The following is a 22,960-nucleotide window of genomic DNA, read 5'->3' on the forward strand; positions in this document are numbered from 1 at the left end:
ATTTAGCTCTTTGGCCTAAGTGAATCAAAGGATATGGGGAGAAGGCAGGAATGGGGTACTGATTTTGGATGATCAGCCATAATCATATTGAATGGCAGTGCTAGCTCGAAGGGCCGAATGGCCTACTCCTGCACCTATTTTCTATGTTTCTATGTTTCTATTGCTCCCATCCATACAGAAAGTTGAAAGTGCATATCATCTGAGTCAGGAACAGATTCCCCCCCTTTATTATCAGGCTTCAATAAGTGAGAGTTCTGTCTGACTCACCTCTAGCCCACTGTGGATATTGGGCTGATTTTATTGAACTCGTGTGTTACAATGCTGAGAACTATTCTACACTCTGTGTCTTCCCCTTTGCTCCACCTATTTTACTTGAGTTTGGCTTGATTGTATTTATGTACAGCATATCTGATCTGTTTCAATAACATTCAAAACAATGTTTTTCACTGTACCTCGGTGCATATGACAATGATAAACGAAACGTAAACCTATTAGGACCTATTTTTACACATGGTGTATGCTCTCCATAAGGGGATCTGGAGGGTTTGGTCCATATGCTTCCACACAACATTTCAGTGGGAGCTACTTCATACCCATTACTGGGTAATGGGACATGCACAGGTTGTAATATGTCTCAAATACATAGCTCAGTGTCTTGATTAAATAACGGCATCAGAATGATGGTTGTTAGGAGGATATATGCAGAATGGAAATCACAGTATTATTTAGAGCCAGCAAACACTCCATGGGTGGAGTGGCCGGGTTATACCGACGAAAATATGAAAAAAAGTCAATTTGAAATAAATCAGAAGCAAAGCTTTTCAATAGACAATAGACAATAGGTGCAGGAGGAGGCCATTTGGCCCTTCGAGCCAGCACCGCCATTCAATGTGAACATGGCTGATCATTCTCAATCAGTACCCCGTTCCTGCCTTCTCCCCATACCCCCTGACTCCGCTATCCTTAAGAGCTCTATCTAGCTCTCTCTTGAATGCATTCAGAGAATTGGCCTCCACTGCCTTCTGAGGCAGAATTCCACAGATTCACAACTCTCTGACTGAAAAAGTTTTTCCTCATCTCAGTTCTAAATGGCCTACCCCTTATTCTTAAACTGTGGCTCCTTGTTCTGGACTCCCCCAACATTGGGAACATGTTTCCTGCCTCTAAGGTGTCCAACCCCTTAATAATCTTATACGTTTCGATAAGATCCCCTCTCACCCGTCTAAATTCCAGTGTATACAAGCCTAGTCGCTCCAGTCTTCCTGTTACGATCCTCTTTCTGAAATTGCAGCAAAGAAGCTCAGATGGTGCAACGTGTCGGACATGGAGCAGAGGAAGTGTGCTGAACTCTCCAAAGCTCTGCAGTCTGTGCAATCACCCAGAGCACAGATGCAGCTCAGCAAGTTGTCCTGCATCAGAGCGCACAATGTCGAGGACTGCATCAAGAAGATACGGGTAAGGAAGCAAAGGGCAGCGTCAGAGAAAGGAACATGTTTACATCTGACACCCCATCGCACCCCATCCCCATCCAAGGGAAGCAGATTCCTCAGTCGCTGTATCAGGGCGAATGCATCAGTCACTGGTGGAGTCCCAACAAAGAGTCTTTAGTTTAGTTTAGTTTAGTTTAGTTTAGCTTAGTTAGTTTAGCTAGGTTAAGTTTAGTTTATTGTCACGTGTACTGAGGTACTGTGAAAAGCTTTTTGTTGTGGACTATCTACCTGAGCGGAAAGACTGCACATGATTACAATCAAGCCGTCCAGCATGTACGGATTACAGGATTTAAGGGAATAATGTTTAGTGCAAAATAAAATCCAGTGAAGTCCAATTAAAGATAGTTCAAAGATCTCCAATGAGGTAGATAGTAGCTCAAGACTGCACTCTAGTTGACGATAGGACGGTTCGGTTGCCCGATAACAGTTGGGAAGAAACTGTCCCTGAATGCAGATGCATGTCCAGTTACTCAGCAAGAAGTGTCGTTTTTATTTATTCATCACGGGATGTTGGTGTCGATGACAATGCCAGCATTTATTGTCCATCCCGTATCGTCCCTTGAGGAGTCAGCCATATAAGTGGGATTGGAGTCAGGCAAGGTCCTGTATTTCCTTCCCTGAGCCAGATGCTCAGATCTTAGCACGATTGATCTTAGCGAGAATGATCTTAGCACAATTGGGGAATTGGGAGGGTGGGTTGTAGAGAGGGAGAGAGTTGAGAGAGTTACAGGGATTGTCTGGAGTCATGTCATAGAATTATCATGTTGTACAGCCTAGAAATGGGATGTTTGACCCAACTCAACCATGCTGCAATGATGCCTATCTATGCAAATCCCATTTACCTGCATTAGTCCCATATCCCTTTATGCCTTTCCCATCCAAGTAGCTGTTAGTAGGATACTACCTACTAACCAGTATCTTGTACGACTGCAACATGATATCCTGACTATTATACTCAATGCCTTGACCTATGATGCAGGTGCTTCTTCATTACCCTGTCTCCTGATGTTGCCATTTTCAGGAAGCTACAGTCTTACACCCCAAGGTCCCTCTGCATATCAATGTTCCTGAGGTCCCTGCTATTTTACTCTATATGTCCTAATAGAATTTGATCTCCCAGGGCTCAACCCCTGATGCCTGGGGTCATTGGGCCAAGTTTAGGAAGTCAGGATGCTGTTTTCGTGGCAACAAATGACGTGCCTATGGCTGGATGGGGATGGTGGATCAGGCAGTCTGGCTCTCTCTCTATCCCACAACATCTTGTCACAAGACCGAGAGTCCCATCGACTGACAAAGGTTGATGTTAATAAATAATGCGTGAACAATGGGAGAGTCTCAAATGAGGAGGTCATTTTCCACAACATGCAGAGCCAGTTATTTAAAACAAGGATTCACTCCTCTCAGAGGGTGGTCAGTCACTGGAAATCTCTCGTGAGATTCCCAGAGAATTGTTGAGGCTGGATCTTTAGAGTCATAGAACCATGCAGCACAGAAACAGGACTTTTAGCCCAACCCATCGATGCCAACCAAGATGCCCCATCTAAGCACGTCCCATTTGCCCATGTTTGGACCATATCCCACTAAACCTTTCCTGTCCATGTACCTGGATATTGCACCTTCCTCAACTACTTATTCTGACATCGCGTTCCATATGCACATCACCTTCTGTGTGAAAAAGTAACTTCTCGGGTTCCTATTTAATCTTTCCCTTCACACCTTAAACGTATGCCCTTTGGTTCTTGATTCCCCGACCCAGGGAAAAAGACTGGGTGCATTCACCCAGTCTAGTCCCCTCATGATTTTATACGCCTCTATGAAATCACCCCTCAGATTCACGCACTATAAGAAATAAAGACCTAGCCTGCCAACCTCTCCTTATAGCCCAGGCAAATCCTGGTAACATCTTCCTAGGTATTTAGAGGTACTTAAAGATATTTAAAATAGGGGTTGATACATTTTTAAATGATTGACAAATTGAAGGTTATGGGGAATGGCAGAACAGAGGAGTTGAAACCAGTGTAGATCAGCCACGAACATACTGATGGTGGGTTATGGTTTGAGGGACAGCTTTGGGGTGGCACAGTGGTGCTGCGCCAGAGACATGAGTTCAGTCCTAACTATAGGTGCTGCCTGTACGGACTTTGTACGTTCTCCCTGTGACCACAAGGGTTTTTTCCGAGTGCTTCGGTTTCCTCCCACACTCCAAGGACGAATGGGTTTGGAGGTTATTTGGCTTTGGTAAAATTGTAAATTGTCCCTAGTGTGTAGGATAATGTTAGTGTGTCGGATGCTCGCAGGTCGATGGGCCGAAGGACCTGTTTCGGCACTGTATCTCTAAAGTCTAAAACTCTAAAGACAGAATGGCCTACTGCTGCTGCTGCTATTTCTTTGTGTTCTTTTGATCAGGTATACACAGGACTAAACAAATGTTCCCTCTGCAGGGGAATATGGCGGATGCAATGTCTTTGGATGCTGCTGATATCTATACAGCGGCAACATTTTATGGCCTCACTGTTGTGGCAAAGGAGATATATCGGGATGGTGAGTTCTCTTTACTGGATGCATAATGTGCCGAGCCTCCCACTCTCCACACACCTAGCGGCAGCTCTGTGCATGCTCACTGCTACGGGAACCTCCTCCTCTTGGGCTTACCTTTGAAACAAGTTCTCGGGAAAGTTTTTGGATTATCATTTTGCTGAAATTGTTTTGCCCACTTGCTCCATCTGTCTTAGTCTTGAAGCCCCTTTGAATCCTCCTCACAATTCATCATCCCACCCAATGGCAAGATCCCAGCATTTTCACTTTCAGCTCAGATTTCCAGTGACTGCAGCTTTTGCAGATTTTCATTCATCTGGTGAAACTTGTTGCAATTTCTCTGGCACAGCACAGGGAGAACAACCCAGGGCACAATATTCCAGGTGCACCATGCTGAGTGCAATATTCAGAGTGGGCCCTGCCCAACTGAGTAAGACATCTTTCTTCTCATTCACAAATCCCATTGCAGTAAAGGCCAACAGACGACTTGCCTTGTTGGTAGCTTGCTGTTGCCTCTCTGGGGTTTATGTAAAAGGACACCCGGGTTCATCTGAAAATCAGCCCCTTTCACCTCTCATCACTGTAGACACACTGTCTTTCCACTGTTTCTGCTAACGTGGGTGACCTCAGATCGGCTTCTGTCCACCAGGTGGGTGTCTGTACTCCGTGGCAGTCACTCGAGACGAGGGCCTCGACATTCGGCGGCTGAAGGGGAAGAAGAGCTGTCACGACGGGGGCCGGCGAACGGCAGGTTGGAACGTTCCGCTGGGCTTCCTGCTGTCCCACGGATACCTCCAGTGGCAGAAGAATCAAACGGTGGCTGAAGGTAACCCACAGTCCGGTCTCTGAAGATGATCTCACTGGGTCAAAGTCCCTGAGACTTGATGGGGTAGATGTCAGAGTGACACAGGTGCCAGCAGGGCCGTCTTTACAGCATTATGGGCCCCGGGCAAAGCAGTGTACTGGGGCCCCTACGACAACTACTCACAGGAATAAAAATGTAAATGGTCGATAAAATTAAACATATATTCCCCCCCACCACCAACTCCCACCCTTGCTGTCCCCCTCCCCAGTCCCACTCTGCCTCCACCCACCCCCACTCTCTCCTCCTCCCACCCTCCCTGTCGCCCCCACCGTTACTCTCCCCCACCCCCCTTTCCCTACCAGCCCCCCCCTGTCGTGCCGGAGAAAAGCACTTACCGAAAAGCACTTAGCGATGGACTTAGGGTGCTACATTGTTGCGAAAAGCACTTACAGATCGCTGTGAGAAGCACTTAGGGATGGAAAATGTTGCGAAAAAAACACTTAGGGACCGAAAATGTTGCAAAAAAAGCACTTATTGAACCTACATTTTTAAAGTAGTATTTATTTATTGCAAGTCACTTAACATACACAGATCAGCATGGGGCCCCTATGCTCGTGGGGCCCCGGGCAAGTGCCCATCAGGCCCATGCGTTAAGACGGCCCTGGGTGCCAGAACCAAGGGTAACAGGCTCACAATGAGGCCTTGGCCATTCAAGACTGAGGTGAAGAGAAATGTCTTCACCCAGGGACAAGCAAAGCGATTTCTCGATTGGACAAGACCAGCAGTCTGAAGAAGCGTCCCGATATGAAATATCATCGGTCCACTTCCCTCCACAGATGCTGCCTGACCCGCTGAGTTCCTCCAGTGGTTTATCTTTAGCTTGCGGTTCCAGGCTTGATGACCCCGGTCAGATTCTGTCACCTGTGGATAACATTCTTGGGCTCTATTCCTGGGCTCTTTCAAACTAACTTTATGAAATCTTTCTGAAATACTCCCAAATGCATTCCTATGAGACGTTAGTCAGTGTTGTGTATCTTTGTTTAGGAAGGAACTGCAGATGCTCCTATAAACCGAAGATAGGCACAAAAGGCTGGAGTAACTCAACGAGACTGACAGCATCTCTGGAGAGAAGGAATGGGTGACGTTTTGGGTTGAGACGGGTCTGAGAAGGGTCTCAATCCGAAACGTCACCCATTCCTCCTCTCCAGAGATGCTGCCTATCCCGCTGAGTTACTCCGGCCTTTTGTGTCTATCTTTTGTATATCTTTGTTCCAGAGTTGTGGATATGATTTTAAGTTTAGACTTTTGTTGTTTTCATTAAATTCCAATCCACAGAGCTGGAACTGGGTGGAAAGGCAACCAATCATTACACTCAATGACAGAGGAATCGGAGTGCATGATCTACACTGGAATATCACCTGTAAAGCCACCAGCAATACGGCCCAAGTCACACAGCTGCTGGAGCCCCTGCCTCGGAGCACCAGTGACCTGGGTTCGATCCTGACCTCGGGTGCTGTCCGTGTGGGCTTTGCTTTCCCTGTGACCACGTTGGTTTCTCCCACACGATCCGGTTTCCTCTCACATCCCAAAGGATTGCTGGTAAATTGGCTGCTGTAAATTGCTCCCAATGTATAGATGAATGTAGAATCTGGGAGAAATTGATGGGATTATGGTGAGAATGAAATGGGGAAAAGTGTAAATGAGTGGTTGATAATGTACTCGGACTCGGTGGGCTGAAGGGCCTGTTTCTGTCTGTATTTCTCTATCATTCAATGAATACAGTTGCAACATAAAATCACCTTGACTATTCATAGCAAAACTCCAATAGTCCGGCACCATTGGACTTTGGGCGTACTGGACTGGCAGAATTTCCTGACGATTAGATATTTCTCCTGATAAAACACCAACACACTTTCAATTCAAGTTTTTTAGATTTTACACAGCAGTGTAATAAATCTTGCGTAAACCAGGTTTACAAGAATGATTTTAACACCTAGGTAATGCTAGCATTGACTACTATCCATCCACCATGCTGATATTTTATTAAGGTAACCACCCTTCACTGCAAATACTCCAACACCAGTCCAAAGTGAAAGCAGGTAGGGAAAAAAACTGAAGATGCTGGTTTAAATCAAATGTAGACACAAAATACTGGAGTAACTCAACGGGTCAGGCAGCATCTTGGGAGAGAAGGAATGGGTGACGTTTCAGGTCACGACCCTTCTTCAGACTGAGAGTCAGGGGAGAGGGAAACAAGAGGTATAGAAGATATAGATATAGAAACATCACCCATTCCTTCTCTCCCGAGATGCTGCCTGACCCGCTGAGTTACTCCAGCATTTTGTGCCTACATTCAAATTGAAAGCACCTCATTTGGAAGCCACAGGTGCTGTACAGATGCAGCCTCACTTTCTTTATGGGTCCCTCCAGAAAAAATCGGAGTTTCCGTGGAAAGTGGGCAAGGCAGTGTTTTGTACGAGTGCAGAAGGCTTGAAAGGGTGTGACGACTTTGGAGGGAGTGCAGCAAAGGTTCATCAGACTGATCCCTGCGAACACAGCTTTGTTCCATTAGGCGAGATTAAGGTGACTTGGCCCAAGCTCACCGCAGTTTAAACGAACAAGAGGTGGAATGTGCAAAGTTCTTAAGAGACTTTGAAAGAGTAGAAACAGGTGATGTTTTCCCTGGCTAGAACCAGGGATCACAGTTTCACATACACCATCAACCATTCATGGACTGAGACTGGGGGAAAGTCCTTCACTCAGGGGAACGTGGAGGCTCAGAGGTGGAGAATATTCAAGAAAGCAACTGATATGTTTTGGATATTATCAGAATCAAAGGATATGGGGCTAGTGCAGGAAATTAGTAGATCAGCCATGATCTTATTCAATAGTGGAGCGACGTGGAAGGCTATTTGTTAGTTTCGTTTAGTTTCGTTTATTGTCAAGTGGACTGAGGCACACTTTTGTTGCATTCTAATCAGTCAGTGGAAAGACTATACGTGATTACAATCGAGCCATCCGTAGGGCACAGATACATAAGGAAATAACGTTTACTGCAAGAAAAGGTCCAGTAATGTCCGATTAAAGATAGTCCAACAGTCTTCAATGAGGTAGATAGTAGCTCAGGACTGCTCTCTAGTTGTTGATAGGATGGTTCAGTTGCCTGATAACAGCTGGAAAGAAATTGTCCCTCTTGCCTGCTTTTGCTCCCATTGCTCACATTCTGAAGTTCTCCCTGTGTTCTGACCCAGCTGAAGAAACATCTTGACCTGAAACATCACCCATTCCTTCTCTCCAGAGAATCTGCCTGACCCGCTGAGTTACTCCAGCTTTTTGTGTCTATCTTCGGTGTAAACCAGCATCTGCAGTTCGTCCCTACACATTTGTCTGCTCCACTGCGAAATTTCCTCCAGGTATGCCAACTTTGAGGAAGTTCTCCTCCTCTCTCCAACGAGAGTTGTGCAGGGTCTGAAGAAGGGTCTCGACCCGAAATGCAACCTATTCCTTTTCCCCAGAGATGCTGCCTGACCTGCTGAGTGTGTCTATGTTCTGACCAACATTTAAACAGCCATAATCAGTTACTATTGCAGCATTGATTTGGGGACTTTGTTAAATGAGACTTAATCAGCTGTGATGTGCTTGTATGAAAGACGTTATGCAGACTATTTTCTGCAAAGACCTAGAAAGGAGGGCAGCAAATGAACCTCACATTGAAAAAGGACAGTATCAAACTGGGAAATCATGCCCTGTTGCGATGCCTTGTGATCTCAAATTTTACTCCGTTTCCAAGCCTAATTAATTTTTCCTATTTGTAATTCTGTCCTTTTAGTGATCTTCTTTTCTAAAGTTAATGAAAGGGTGGAATGACTATGTTGGTTCAGACTCAGCTCCCCGCTGCATAATAATCTGGGACAAAGCTCTTAAACGCTTCAGTTTTCAGCATCTGTTCCATTAGTTATGGATGCCATCCAGGCTACATTTCGTGCTGAGGTACTTTCAACTTTGCTTCCAGCCATATGTCTTTCAGTCAAAGTATGTAAAGAATAAGGGCAGTGGTAGGGTCTCTGACCCGAAACGTTGACTCTGTTTCTCTTCCCACAGATGTTGCCTGCTTCCAGCGTTCCCTGTGTTTACTGTGGAAGCAGGGCTAAGCAATTTGATCCTGCTCCACCACTAAGTGAGATCATGGCTAATCAAAATCATGATCATAATCATAATCATACTTTATTAGCCAAGTATGTTTTGCAACATATGATCCAATAACACTTAACAATCCCGCTCCCCAGTGCTCTGAGGTAGTGGATTCCAAAAATCTGTGTCTCTCTGAAAGAAAACAGAACACTCCTCATTCCTCTCAGAAATGGACAAACACTTTCTCTGAAATTATGTCTCCTACGTTTGGATACCCCCTGCCTCCTCCCCCGGGGGGAAACCTCAACCAGGAAGGCTATTGGGATGGGGTGGAGAGCAAGGGCCTGTGTAAGTGGGGAGGTTTTCTTGCAACCTTACAGGATGTTGGCGAGACCACACCTGGAGATATTTAGGAATGATGCTGTTGCTTTGGAGACAGTGCGGAGATGGTTAATTCCTGGGATGAAGGGTTTCTCATATGAGGAACGATCAATCCAGTTGGGCTGCCCAACATGGAGTTGGGGCTTTTAGATTTTACACAACAATATAATAAATCTTTCAATAATTTCTCCATCTAGATAATGGCCTCCATAGACTTTGCTGATATTTCACAGTTATTAGTCACTGCTGAGTTTAGAAGAAAGAAAGATATAAGGATATTGAAAGAGAGTTATTGAATGAATAACACCTCATATTTCGTTTGGGCGGTTTACAACCCAACAGTATGAATATCGATTTCTCTAATTTCAAATAACCCTTGCTTTTTCCCTCTCTCCATCCCTCTCTCAACCTAGTTCTCCGACTAGTTTTACTGTGCTCGCGGTTAATTTTACTATTTGTATGCCTCGTTGTCACCTTCCCCTCAGCCAACCATTCTACATTTCCTTGATCTCCATCTGCTTTGATCTGTCATTTTCACACCTTATATTCTCTTTGTACACTTCCATATCTCCAGATTCTCTCTCTCTCCTGACTCTCTGTCTGAAGAAGGGTCTCGACCCGAAACATCACCCATTCCTTCTCTCCAGAGATGCTGCCTGTGTCCAGCAGTTACTCCAGCATCTTTAGAGATATAAGACAGTTTGCTTCTACAAGCAGCTGCCAGTTCAGCAGCGGGGTGTTTTAAGTGGGGAGAGTGGGGAGAGTGGTTCCCCGACATTGGTGACAGGAGCTCCTGGCTAACACTCTTCCGGCCCCTCATCTGAAAAGCAATTCCTCTTTAACAGCTCTCGCTTGGTCCCCACCACAGCAGGCAACGCAGTCACTGGGAAATTGCAAGCATTCATCAGTTTAGTATGTTGGATGAATGTGGGGCCTTAATGAGAGTGTGGCGTGCAGCCTGAACCAGCACGAGTCCCAGAGCCAGCGAGGGGAGGGGTTGGCTGGAGATCGTGGCTCACTGCAGCCCAACCGCTGGCTCCAAGCAGTGTATCACCTCCACTCTGACTCCCCCTCCCGTACAGGTCAGATACAACCCCCTCCCTGCTCCAGGCGTTCCCCGCTTTCCTGTCTGGGGAGGTGGGCAACGTCCCGTGGCAGAAGGCAACTGAATCTGACTTCAGACTTTAGAGATACAGTGTGGAATCAGGCCCTTCAGCACCATAACCCTGTGATTCTATGATCCTCTTTGGCACTCTGACCCTGTGATTCTGTAAGCCTGAGAGTCTTTGACCTGGTGGCTCTATGACCTTTTTCACCTCTTCTCCATTACAGCTCTGGGGTCTCTGGTCTCTTTCTCAGGCCCCAATTCCTGGAAACATCCTATTAAATCTTCTCTGCAATCTTTCCTGCTTAACAACATCCTTCCTTTAGCAGGGTGACCGAGACTGAACATCATGCGACCTCACCAACATCTTGCACAACTGTAACATGACATCCCGACCCCTACGCTCAGTACCCTGTCTGAAGACGGCCAATGTACCGAAAGCTGTGCCAATGTACTGCTGACCTCTCATCAGAATCTTTCATCGACTGGAAATGTTCGCCCTGTTTCTCTTTCCACAGTGACTGCCTGACCCGCTGACTGTTTACATAATTTTATTTCAGATTTCCCACATCTGCTGTTTGTTGACTTCCAATAGCCTGTGGTGATGTGTTATTGATTTAATTTGTGGATAACATCCAGTAGTAGTGGCCCGACACAATTATTTATTCTATTAAGTCCCAAAACTATTTTCCAACTCCACACTGCATGCATCTGTGCCAGCACTTTATAGAAAACAATCACACATGCCTCCCCACTGCACAAACATATTAATCTTTGTTTCCCTTAAACACACAAAGAAATGTTCCTGTAAGAAAGTATTGCTACTCTTAACGACCATCTGCGTTGATTTTACCGAATCTTTCTCCTCAGCCCAGAAGATAACATTTTTAATTGACCATTTACTCCCCAAACAGAAGAAATAGTCATTGATCACCCCCATTAAATAGCAGATGTGATTTTAAAAAACTCTTTGAAATTCCCTCTCCCACTTCCTTACTTTAGGAGAAATAATCACAGTGAATCATTTGGTCATTCTTGCAAAACTAAGTTCCACTGAGGTGATGGACAACCATTTCAAAGCTGAATCACTGGAATTTTGTCAGGTCAGAGTATCAAGGGATAGTAGAACGAGCTTATCGGACTGAATGGTCTCACCCTACCCTGTGGCCATTCAGACTAGGGCTGCTTACTGATTAAACGGATTGATTAATTTTGAAAAAGTGATTAATCGTTGATGATCAATTAATCACTTTGCCCCGATTAAAATGATTAATTTTCAAAACTCCAATGTTTGTCATTATCAAACTAAAACTTACCTTTATTTCACAAACGTAAATCTACTTTAGACTATCATTAGGTGAGATGTCAAAAAACTTAAGGTGTCAACGGTCTCATCACTCAATGATGAGACTCGACGTTGTGACAAAGAGGCCAGCAGCATTCAAACATCTTTCAGATTCTACTGGGTTAGGAGTGAGTGATTGTCATGAGTCTCCTGTGCACTTTTCCAAGTGTGCTTGGGCATTTCCATGTGCTTTCCAGGACAGCCATTTCTCGCTTCGATATCTTCAAAATGTCTTCAGGTATAATAGTAGAATTAGCCAATTCGGCCCATCAAATCTACTCCGCCATTCAATCATGGCAGGTCTATCTCTCCCTCCTAACCCCATTCTCCTGCCTTCTCCCCACAATCTCTGACACCCGTACTGATCAAGAATCTATCTATCTCTGCCTTTAAAAATATCCACTGACGTGCGGGTTTGAATATGACTCCATTGGATTCGGCTTCTTGACATTCTTTCTGGAGAGAATGGCTTTGGGGTCTTCCGATTGACTTTGCGTCGCAATGGGCTCTGCTTGATCATTATCTTGTTCACCATTGACCTCAAATAATTCACCGTCCTTGTTTGGGGACAACCGCATGTGAACGTCTCTCGCAACGTTGGCAAGATCGCTTCTTGGTGGGGACGCAAGTCGGGGGTTGCAGGCAGAGTCACAATCCATTGGATCATCCAAGTCCCAGAGGAGTCGTGAAATTCCCGGGGAAGAGCTTCGTTCAGTTTTCTGCCGATGTCACGCTGCTGAAGATTGGTCAGCATGAAATCAAATATTTTGTCAGCTTTAATCAAGTTACAATCGTGTGGTCCAAGGGTGAAGGAATTGTTCCCAGACTTATACAGGATGGAAGGCCAACCGACTTGTTTGAAGACTGAGTCAAATTTGAAGTCATATCTGTGTTCCAGATGATATTTGAATGAGGATGGGGATGGCTGATATTTCAAAGTTGTTTCTCAATGCCTGCACTTCACTAAATTTCTAGTTTTTATTCACAAGAAAGTTACGCCAAACGACTGACGTGTTGCCTTGAAAATGAATCCAGTTATTCGACATTTTGCTGTTTGAAAATTTCTAAACGTATTTAACCGATTGATTATGTTTACATTTTTGCTTAGCTTTACTGGATAAACAGGCCGAAATATTACCAAACATTTAATTACAAGACAAGGGATTTATCGTAGCATCCTAGTCTAGTACAAGCTTTAGAGAAGAGAGAGTTAATAAATGCGAGGTATTTATTCACAAAATGTTGGAGTAACTCAGCGGGTCAGGCAGCATCTCAGGAGAGAAGGAAAGAAGGAATGGGTAAATAAATGTAATAATTTTAATCGATTAATCATGATTAATCATGGGCAAGTTTGTGTGCAGTTTTGGTCTCCAAATTTGAGGAAGGATACTCTTGCTATTGAGGGCGTGCAGCGTAGGTTTACTAGGTTAATTCCCGGAATGGCGGGACTGTCATATGTTGAAAGACTGGAGCGACTAGGCTTGTACACACTGGAATTTAGAAGGATGAGAGGGGATCTTATCGAAACGTATAAGATTATTAAGGGGTTGGACATGTTAGAGGCAGGAAACATGTTCCCAATGTCGGGGGAGTCCAGAACCAGGGGCCACAGTTTAAGAATAAGGGGTAGGCCATTTAGAACAGAGATGAGGAAAAACGTTTTCAGTCAGAAAGTTGTGAATCTGTGGAATTCTCTGCCTCAGAAGGCAGTGGAGGCCAATTCTCTGAATGCATTCAAGAGAGAGCTAGATAGAGCTCTTAAGGATAGCGGAGTCAGGGGGTATGGGGAGAAGGCAGGAACAGGGCACTGATTGAGAATGATCAGCCATGATCACATTGAATGGCGGTGCTGGCTCGAAGGGCCGAATGGCCTCCTCCGGCACCTATTGTCTATTAATCACTATCTGTGAAAAATCAGAGCAGCATTAATTCAGAGCCTATTTATATTCGAGTGCAGCCCAACCTTACGTCACTGCAGATAAAGTGAAGCAGGTGGTTCAGTCCTGACCATGTGTACATACACCTCTACACCATCGATCGTTGTCCCTCTGTGAATCCACTCAAGGTGTTTGTTTTGCCCCCACAGCTGTCAGTCGGTTCTTTGGAGCCGCCTGTGCCCCTGGTTCCAGCGCCATGTTCCCCACTCTGTGTGCGCTCTGCCAGGGCCAGAGGTCCTACAACAAGGACAGGAACTACTTTTGCGAGACCAGCCACCACGAGCCCTTCTACGGCTCTGGAGGAGCCCTGAGGTACGTCCCCGAACCCCGGCAGCTCCACTGTCGCCCCATCCGTGCGGAGTAGCGACTGTGCGCCGGCACTCGCCCCATTGTTCCAATCACTCCCAGCGGGTGCTCGGAGTTACAAAACGCTCTGTGCTCCTCAACACCAGGAAGCACCAGAAACACCCAGCAGGTCAGGCAGCATCTGTGGAAGGAGCAACGGCGAATATCTGAAGTTGATGACCCTCCGTCAGAAGGGGGCAATAAAGTCTAGAGAGAGGAGTTTTGTTGCAGAGAAGGCGGCAGGGGAAATGGATAGGACAACAGGAACATCCATGTGTAGAAAGGAACTGCAGATGCTGGTTTACGCCGGAGATAGACAGAAAGTGCTGGAGTAACTCAATGGGTCAGGCCGATGTAGAGTGCTCTCATGCTCACCCTATTGATCTTGAATCCACTGGCCGGTCCTCACACAGACACCAGACAGCAGCCAGTGGATCTTTGAATGGGAGGCCGAGGCAGCATCTGACATGGATGACCTTGCCTCTTCCTCGCCGCCCCAGCCACCATCAGCTTAAGCGGCACCTCGTGGCTTGAGCGAGTCCTGCGAGCCGAGGTAAATTGCTGGTGTTAAATCGGACACCTCGTCCCTCATGTTCAGATGCAGTAGTTTCAAACGCACAGTGAAGCATTAGTGAAAGCCTTATCCCAGATCTCGGACCACAAGTCCAGAAGTCATAGGAGCACAATTAGGCCATTCAGCCCATCGAGTCGTCCCCTCTATTCCATCGTGGCTAATCTATTTTCCTGTCTCAACCTCATTCTCCTGCCTTCTCCCCGTAACCTTTGACTCCACTGGGATGTGATTGAGTACAGTCAAGTCAAGTCAAATTTATTTGTCACATACACATACTCGATGTGCAGTGAAATGAAAGTGGCAATGCCTGCGGGTTGTGCACAAAAAGAATTACAGTTACAGCATATAAATAAAGTTAATAAGTTACTAAACATAGCACAAAAAGTGTCGACAAAAATTTAGTCTCTGGGGTTATAAAAGTTGACAGTCCTGATGGCCTGTGGGAAGAAGCTCCGTCTCATCCTCTCCGTTTTCACAGCGTGACAGCGGAGGCGTTTGCCTGATCGTAGCATCTGGGACAGTCCGTTACTGGGGTGGTAGGGGTCCCTCATGATCTTGCTTGCTCTGGATCTGCACCTCCTGATGTATAGGTCCTGCAGGGGGACGAGTGTAGTTCCCATGGTGCGTTCTGCCGAACGCACTACTCTCTGCAGGGCCATCCTGTCCTGGGCAGAGCTGTTCCCAAACCAGACTGTAATGTTGCCGGACAGGATGCTCTCTACAGCCCCAGAGTAGAAGCAATGAAGGATCCTCAGCGACACTCTGAATTTCCTCAGTTGTCTAAGGTGGTAAAGGCGCTGCTTAGCCTTACCCACCAGTGCGGCAATGTGCGTTGCCCACGTCAGATCCTCTGCAATGCGGACTCCCAAGTATTTGAAACTGCTCACCCTATCCACAATAGACCCATTTATCTCGAGTGGCGTGTACGTCCTTGGATGTTTAGCCCTTCTGAAGTCCACAATCAGCTCCTTTGTTTTAGTGACATTCAAGAGGAGGCTATTGTCCTGACACCAGAGTGCCAGATCAGCCACCTCCTCCCGGTAGGCCTTCTCATCATTGTTGGAGATCCGGCCCACCACCACAGTGTCATCAGCAAACTTGATGATGGAGTTTGAGCTGAACCTGGCCCCACAGTCATGTGTGTACAGGGAGTACAGTAGGGGGCTAAGGACACAGCCCTTCCACCCGAGGAGGCAGACAGATCTCAGGGGCATTCAGCAGTGGAAGGGACCCGACCCATTTTGATGGATCATCTGAGAGCAGTGGCACGTTGTCAGGATGGAGCTCTGGTCCTCTGACTGTGGCGCAGACTCATGTTCATAAGTGATAGGAGCAGAATTAGGCCATTCGGCCCATCAAGTCTATTCCTCCATTCAATTATGGCTGATCTATCTTTGCCTCTTAACCCCATTCTCCTGCCCTCTTCCCATAACTCCTGACACCTTTACTAATCAAGAATCTATCTACCTCTGCCTTACAAATATCCATTGACTTGGCCTCCACAGCCTTCTGTGGCCTTCTGATGATCCAGTAATAAGATCTGGCTGGTCAGTCCGAAACCATGGCTGTACCTTAAACTACCTCTCAGGCCACGACTCAGTCTAAGCATTGGAAAGACTCGCGGGATGGTTCGTCACACCAGACGCCTCCCAGCTGCAGACCAGGAGCCAGAGATCCTCACGAGGTGCCTTGCCAACCAAGCATCGAGATGTTGGCTCTGAATACGACCAGAGGTGGGCATTGCGCTTCAGTCTAAAACAGGCTAACGTTTCCTTGCAGGTGTTTGGAGCAAGGAGTTGGCGACGTGGCTTTTGTGGACAATGCAGCTCTTGCCAACATGAGTGGTGAGTTTGTTTCTTCCGCTGTTCCCCATTCAGCAGCCCCGACACCGGCAGCAGAAGACACGGGAGCAGAAACCTGCTTGGTAATCACTTACTTTTCTGTGCCTGTGCCGTCACTGGATGAGTTTGCCCTGGAGACTCATACTTCCTGGAGCAGCACTGTAAGGCAGGGCCGTTTTTACAGCATTATGGGCCCCCGGGCAAAGCAGTGTACTGGGGCCCCTACCGTTACTCTCCCCCACCCCCCTTTCCCTACCAGCCCCCCCCGTCGTGCCGGCGAAAAGCACTTACCGAAAAGCACTTAGCGATGGACTTAGGGTGCTACATTGTTGCGAAAAGCACTTACAGATCGCTGTGAGAAGCACTTAGTGACCGAAAATGTTGCGAAAAAAGCACTTATTGAACCTACATTTTTAAAGTAGTATTTATTTATTGCAAGTCACTTAACATACACAGATCAGCATGGGGCCCCTATGCTCGTGGGCCCCCGGGCAAGTGCCCATCAGGCCCATGCGTTAAGACGGCCCTGCTGTAAGGGGATGCTGCAGAGCCCAAAGTAACTAGCATTAACCGAGCACCGTTCCCCAACTCTGTGCCTTTGACCCATGGAGAAGTGTTCTCACTCTGGTAACACGGTCAGCTTGCACGGTCAGGGAGCTTGGGTGCAGGAAAAACACCGACTGTCACGTTCTGGAGTTCCTCAACTCTCCCTTGAATGGTTCCATGTTGTTTTGTCTGGGAGCAGGTCAGATGGACGTCCAGCGTTCTCCCGGTTCTGCTCTGGATTACACGCTCAATTCTCGAGAGTAGGATGTCAACCCACAGGCATCTGACTGGAGCGACTAGGCTTGTATACACTGGAATTTAGAAGGACGAGAGGAGATCTTATCGAAACGTATAAGATTATTAAGGGGTTGGACACGTTAGAGGCAGGAAACATGTTCCCAATGTTGGGGGGAGTCCAGAACAAGGGGCCACAGTTTAAGAATAAGGGGTAGGCCATTTAGAACTGAGATGGGGAAAAACTTTTTCAGTCAGAGAGTTGTGAATCTGTGGAATTCTCTGCCTCAGAAGGCAGTGGAGGCCAATTCCCTGAATGCATTCAAGAGAGAGCTGGATAGAGTTCTTAAGGACAGCGGAGTCAGGGGGTACGGGGAGAAGGCAGGAACGGGGTACTGATTGAGAATGATCAGCCATGATCGCATTGAATGGTGGTGCTGGCTCGAAGGGCCGAATGGCCTCCTCCTGCACCTATTGTCTATTGACCCAGTGGGAATGTAGAGACCCAGTGTACATTTACTAAGCAGGAGATAAGGCCCACCAGCTACAGCCTTGTCCAGGGCATGGTACAGTTTCTCCCAGACCCTGACTAGATGTTGCCTCATTGTTCCCCTCAGTATCTGAAGCAGCCCAGTACAAACTGCTGTGTGCGGATGGGACCCAGGCCAACATTGCGGACTTTGGAAGATGCCACGTGGGCCGGGGGCCTGGAAACGCTGTTGTGACCAGATACAACTACAGGAAATTCACCCGGAAATTCCTCGGCATGGTTCAGGTCCGATAACTTGCTGCTACCTAAAATAAAACAGGAATTACAGGAAACACTCAGCAGGTCAGGCTGCATGTGTGGGAAGCAAAACAGTCAGCTTGAATCTTCGACCTGAACTGATTGCTCCGTTTCTCTTCCCGCAGCCTGCTGAGTGTTTCAGAATTTTCTGTTTCTATTTTAGATTTCCAGCGTCATTTTTTAAAATTTCCGTTGGCTTGTTGTTACGTGACTGTTTAGCTAAGGTACATGAATGTGCTGAGAAGGGTTGCATAATGGACAGCGTGACCAGCCATCTGTTGTTAGGCAACAGAGCAGAAGCTGATCACAGCCTCATTAATCCACACGTGACTGGACTTCCATTCCTTGTCCAGTGATCTGCCAATGGCTAAAGGAGCTGTCTTCCCAAAACAAACGTTACCAGGTAAATATTTGTCTGTAAAAGTGGCGTAATATTGGGATGGGATGCATCAAAGCGTGTTGGCTGGTCCCCATCAAGAGGAAGGATATTCTTGCTATTCAGGGCGTGCAGCGTAGGTTCACTAGGTTAATTCCCGGAATGGCGGGACTGTCGTATGTTGAAAGACTGGAACGACTAGGCTTGTATACACTGGAATTTAGAAGGATGAGAGGGGATCTTATTGAAACATAAGATTATTAACGGGTTGGACACGTTAGAGGCAGGAAACACGTTCCCAATGTTGGGGGAGTCCAGAACCAGGGGCCAAAGTTTAAGAATAAGGGGTAGGCCATTTAGAACGGAGATGAGGAAATACTTTTTCAGTCAGAGTTGTAAATCCGTGGAATTCTCTGCCTCAGATGGCAGTGGAGGCCAATTCTCTGAATGCGTTCAAGAGAGAGCTGGATAGAGCTCTTAAGGATAGCGGAGTCAGGGGGTATGGGGAGAAGGCAGGAACGGGGTACTGATTGAGAATGATCAGCCATGATCACATTGAATGGTGGTGCTGGCTCAAAGGGCCGAATGGCCTACTCCTGCACAATATTGTCTATTATCAGCAGAACTTACACCACAGTGGTCCCATTGAGGCTAGAGTCAGGAGCCACCCCTCCCCACTCTAAAAATACCCTTACACCACATTTCCCTGGCATTTACTGCTCTGCGCTGCTGGAAGTGTGTTGCCTCGTGGTGCCAAGGTGAAGGACCTTTCCTCTGGGTTGGGAAGGAATAAGGAATGCGGAGTGGGAGAGGAGATGCTGGGGGTCCATATGGCCGCAGAGCCGTAGAGTCACAGAAACAGATCCTTCGGCCCACTGCGTCCGTGCCGACCAGCAACCACGCGTTTACACAAATCCGACACTAATTCCACTTTATGCTTCCCACACACTCATCAGCTCCCCCACTTTGTCCACCCATCTACACACTTGGGCCAATTGGCCGCGATCGATTAACCTACCAACACGCATGTCTCTGGGATGAGGGAGGGGACCGGAGCACTTGGGGGAAAGCCACTCAGCCACAGGGAGAACATGTAAACTCCACACCGCCAGCACCAGAGGGCGGGATTGAAGCGGGTTGCTGGAGCTCTGAGAAAGCAGCACCAACCACTCAGTCTTTTGCCTTGAATCTATGGTGTCCTTTCAGATAATAAACGTTTCCTCACATCATCCTCAGCCTTGTTGCCAAATGGCCTAAACTTGCTGCCTCTGATCACACACCCTCTAATGTGGAAACCGTTTCTTCCACTTACTGGGGCAATGCACCCTTATCACTTCTAACAAGTCAATTAATCTACTACCCTTACCCTTCCCTGCTACAAAGTGGACAACCACACCACCTTCAGCCAGCAAGGGGTTACTCAGGAAACCACATTAGAAGGGTCTCGACCCGAAACGTCACCCATTCCTTCTCTCCATAAATGTCCCGCTAAGTTACTCCAGCATTTTGTGTCAATCTTCGGTGTCAACCAGCATCTGCAGTTCCTTGCTACACACTAGTCCTATCGTAGGGAGCGCAGGACAATGGTTTGCCGTTTCACCCGCACTATCTGTTGTAGAACCTCTTTGGACGGAACGGATCGTATCGGCGCCGTTTCCAGTTGTTCAGCTCGACTGCTTTCAACAGGAAGAACCTGATGTTCGGGGATGCCACTGTAAGGCTGCAGCTCCTGACTGATAACAGCGACCTCAGCCATGTGCTGGGGTTGGGCTACATGGCCCTTCTGAAGGGATTGGGCCACCACGGTAATTCCATCAATATTGGCCATTCGTTGTTTCCCATTTTGTCTACAAAGATTGGAATTCCCTGTCTTATAACTCCACACATTTAAGCACCAAAGTACCAAAGACCCCAAAAACTGCACTGCAGGGGAGACAACACACCAGTTGCCAATTTGGAGTGCAGCAACTGGATTTCTCTCAGCTCTGTTGGTGGGATGGGAGAGTGGGAGGCTGATATACTTAGTTTCATCAAATGCTTCCCTCTCTAATTTAATAAACTCCTTCAGCTGGGAAATGAAGCCTTGGAACAAGAGTTCTAACCTCACCAAGGTAGAATGGTTCATCGCAGAGACACAATTCCTCAAAGGGAATGTTATCCTGTGGCCTGGTATAGGGACTCTAACTCTTGCTGAATAGTCCTTAGTTATAGAGTTAAATAGCATAGATAGAGGCCATCCAGCCCAACTCATCTGTATTGATCAGGGGGGGTTCTGAGATGGTCCCATTTGCTTGTGTTCGGCTCATATTCCTCTAAACCTTTCTTATACCATGAACCTATTCAAATGTGTTTTAAATATTGTTAATTAAACCCACCGCAACAACTTCCTCTCAAGGCTCATTCCGTGTACACACCACCATCTAAGTGAAAAACAACTTCCAAACGCCATTTGGATCCTCTTTAAATCTTTCCCCTCTCACCATAAAACTATGCCCTTGAGCTTTAGACTTCCCTAATCTGGGGAAAAGGACTGTGATCATCCACTTCATCTATGAACCTCGTGATTTGATGTGCCTCTGCCAGATCCTCCCTCAACCTCCTACACTCCAGGTGAAACAGTCCCAGCCTATCCAGTCTCTCCTTATATCTCAAGCCCACCAGTCCAGGTGGCATCCTTCCGAATCTTTTCTACACCCTCTCTCGCTTAACTACATCCTTCCCACAGTAGAGTAACCAGAACTGCACACAATATTCCAGATGCAGTCTCACCAATGTCCTACACAGATGTAACATGACGTCACAATCCTTCTGCTCAATGCTCCATCTGATGAAGGTGTGTGAGCCATACATATTCTTCACCATTTTGTCTTCTTCAGCCACCGCTTTCAGGGACCTATGTGTTTGTACCCCTCGCTCACTCCCCGGGACCCTGTCATTTACTGTGTATGTCCTGCCTTGATTCAACTTCCCTAAATGATTCACATCGCACGTATCAAAGTTAAATTCCATTTGACAATCCTTGGTCCTATTTCACAATTGATCTTGATCCTGTTGAAATCTTAGACCACTGTCTCCACTGTTCACCACACCAATTCTGGTGTCATTGACAAATTTGCTAATCATGCCACCTACATTCTCATCCAAATGCTCTTATACTCAGTGTCCTGGTAAGTAAGGCAAGTATCTTTTTTGCCTTCTTAATTATTAGAAACATAGAAACAGAAAAAGGTGCAGGAGGAGGCCATTTGGCCCTTCGAGCCAGCACCGCCATTCATTGTGATCATGGCTGATCGTCTCCAATCAATACCCCGTGCCTGCCTTCTCCCTATATCCCTTGATTCCACTAGCCCCTAGAGCTCTATCTAACTCTCTTAAATCCATCCAGTGATTTGGCTTCCACTGCCCTCTGTGGCAGAGAATTCCACAAATTCACAACTCACTGGGTGAAAACGTTTTTTCTCACCTCAGTTTTAAATGGCCTCCCCTTTATTCTAAGACTGTGGCCCCTGATTCTGGACTCGCCCAACATTGGGAACATTTTTTCTGCATCTAGCTTGTCCAGTCCTTTTAAAATTTTATATGTTTCTATAAGATCCCCTCTCATCCTTCTAAACTCCAGTGAATACAAGCCTAGTCTTTTCAATCTTTCCTCATACGCCATCCCAGGGATCAATCTCGTGAACTTACGCTGCACTACCTCAATTACAAGGATGTCCTTCCTCAAATTAGGAGACCAAACTGTACACAATACTCCAGATGTGGTCTTACCAGGCCCCTATACAACTGCAGGAGAACCTCTTTACCCCTATACTGAAATCCTCTTGTTCTGAAGGCCAACATTCCATTAGCTTTCTTCACTGCCTGCTTTCCCAGCACGTCAACTTTCAGTGACTGGTGTACAAGGACACCAAGGTCTCGCTGCACCTCCCCCTTACTTAACCTAACTCTATCCAAATGCACCATTATTACCTCTTTAATAATTGACTCCAGCATCTTTCCCACCACCGGTCAGGCTAACTGGTCTGTAATTCTACGTTTTCTCTCACTCCTTTCTTGAAAAGTGGGATAACATTAACTATCCTCCAATCCACAGAAACTGCTCCTGAATCTATTGAACATTGGAAAATGATCACCAATGAGTCCACTATTTCTAGAGCCACCTCCCTGAGGACCCTGGGATGCAGACCATCAGGCCCAGGGGATTTATCATCATTCAGTCCCATTAGTCTACCCAATACTATTTCTCGCCTAATGAAACTTTCTTTCAGTTCCTCTACTCCCCTAGATCCTCTGTCCTCCAGTACATCTGGGAGAGTGTTTGCGTCTTCCTTAGTGAAGACAGATCCGAAGTACCTGTTCAACTCTTCTGCCATTTCCTTGTTACCCATAATAATTTCACCTGTGTCTGCCTTCAAGGGACCCACGTTTGACTTTGCTACTCTTTTTCTCTTGACATATCTAAAGAAGCTTTTACTGTCCTTCTTTATATTCTTGGCCAGCTTCCCCTCGTACTTCATCTTTTCAGCCC

General features: G+C 46.6%; 1 protein-coding gene across 1 annotated transcript in view; it reads left to right on the forward strand.

The window, feature by feature from the left end:
* The window catches only part of sxph (saxiphilin), a 41,362-nt gene that overhangs the window by 1,350 nt on the left and 17,052 nt on the right, over nt 1-22,960 (forward strand). The window contains exons 2-8 of the mRNA XM_078421392.1: nt 1,292-1,455; nt 3,932-4,031; nt 4,675-4,851; nt 13,879-14,041; nt 16,428-16,492; nt 17,887-18,044; nt 20,051-20,237. Of these exons, the coding sequence (XP_078277518.1) occupies nt 1,292-1,455; nt 3,932-4,031; nt 4,675-4,851; nt 13,879-14,041; nt 16,428-16,492; nt 17,887-18,044; nt 20,051-20,237 (1,014 nt within the window). The remainder of the gene's footprint in view (nt 1-1,291; nt 1,456-3,931; nt 4,032-4,674; nt 4,852-13,878; nt 14,042-16,427; nt 16,493-17,886; nt 18,045-20,050; nt 20,238-22,960) is intronic.

The sequence above is a fragment of the Rhinoraja longicauda genome, chromosome 25, assembly GCF_053455715.1.
Source record: "Rhinoraja longicauda isolate Sanriku21f chromosome 25, sRhiLon1.1, whole genome shotgun sequence".
Taxonomy (NCBI): Eukaryota; Metazoa; Chordata; class Chondrichthyes; order Rajiformes; family Arhynchobatidae; genus Rhinoraja; species Rhinoraja longicauda.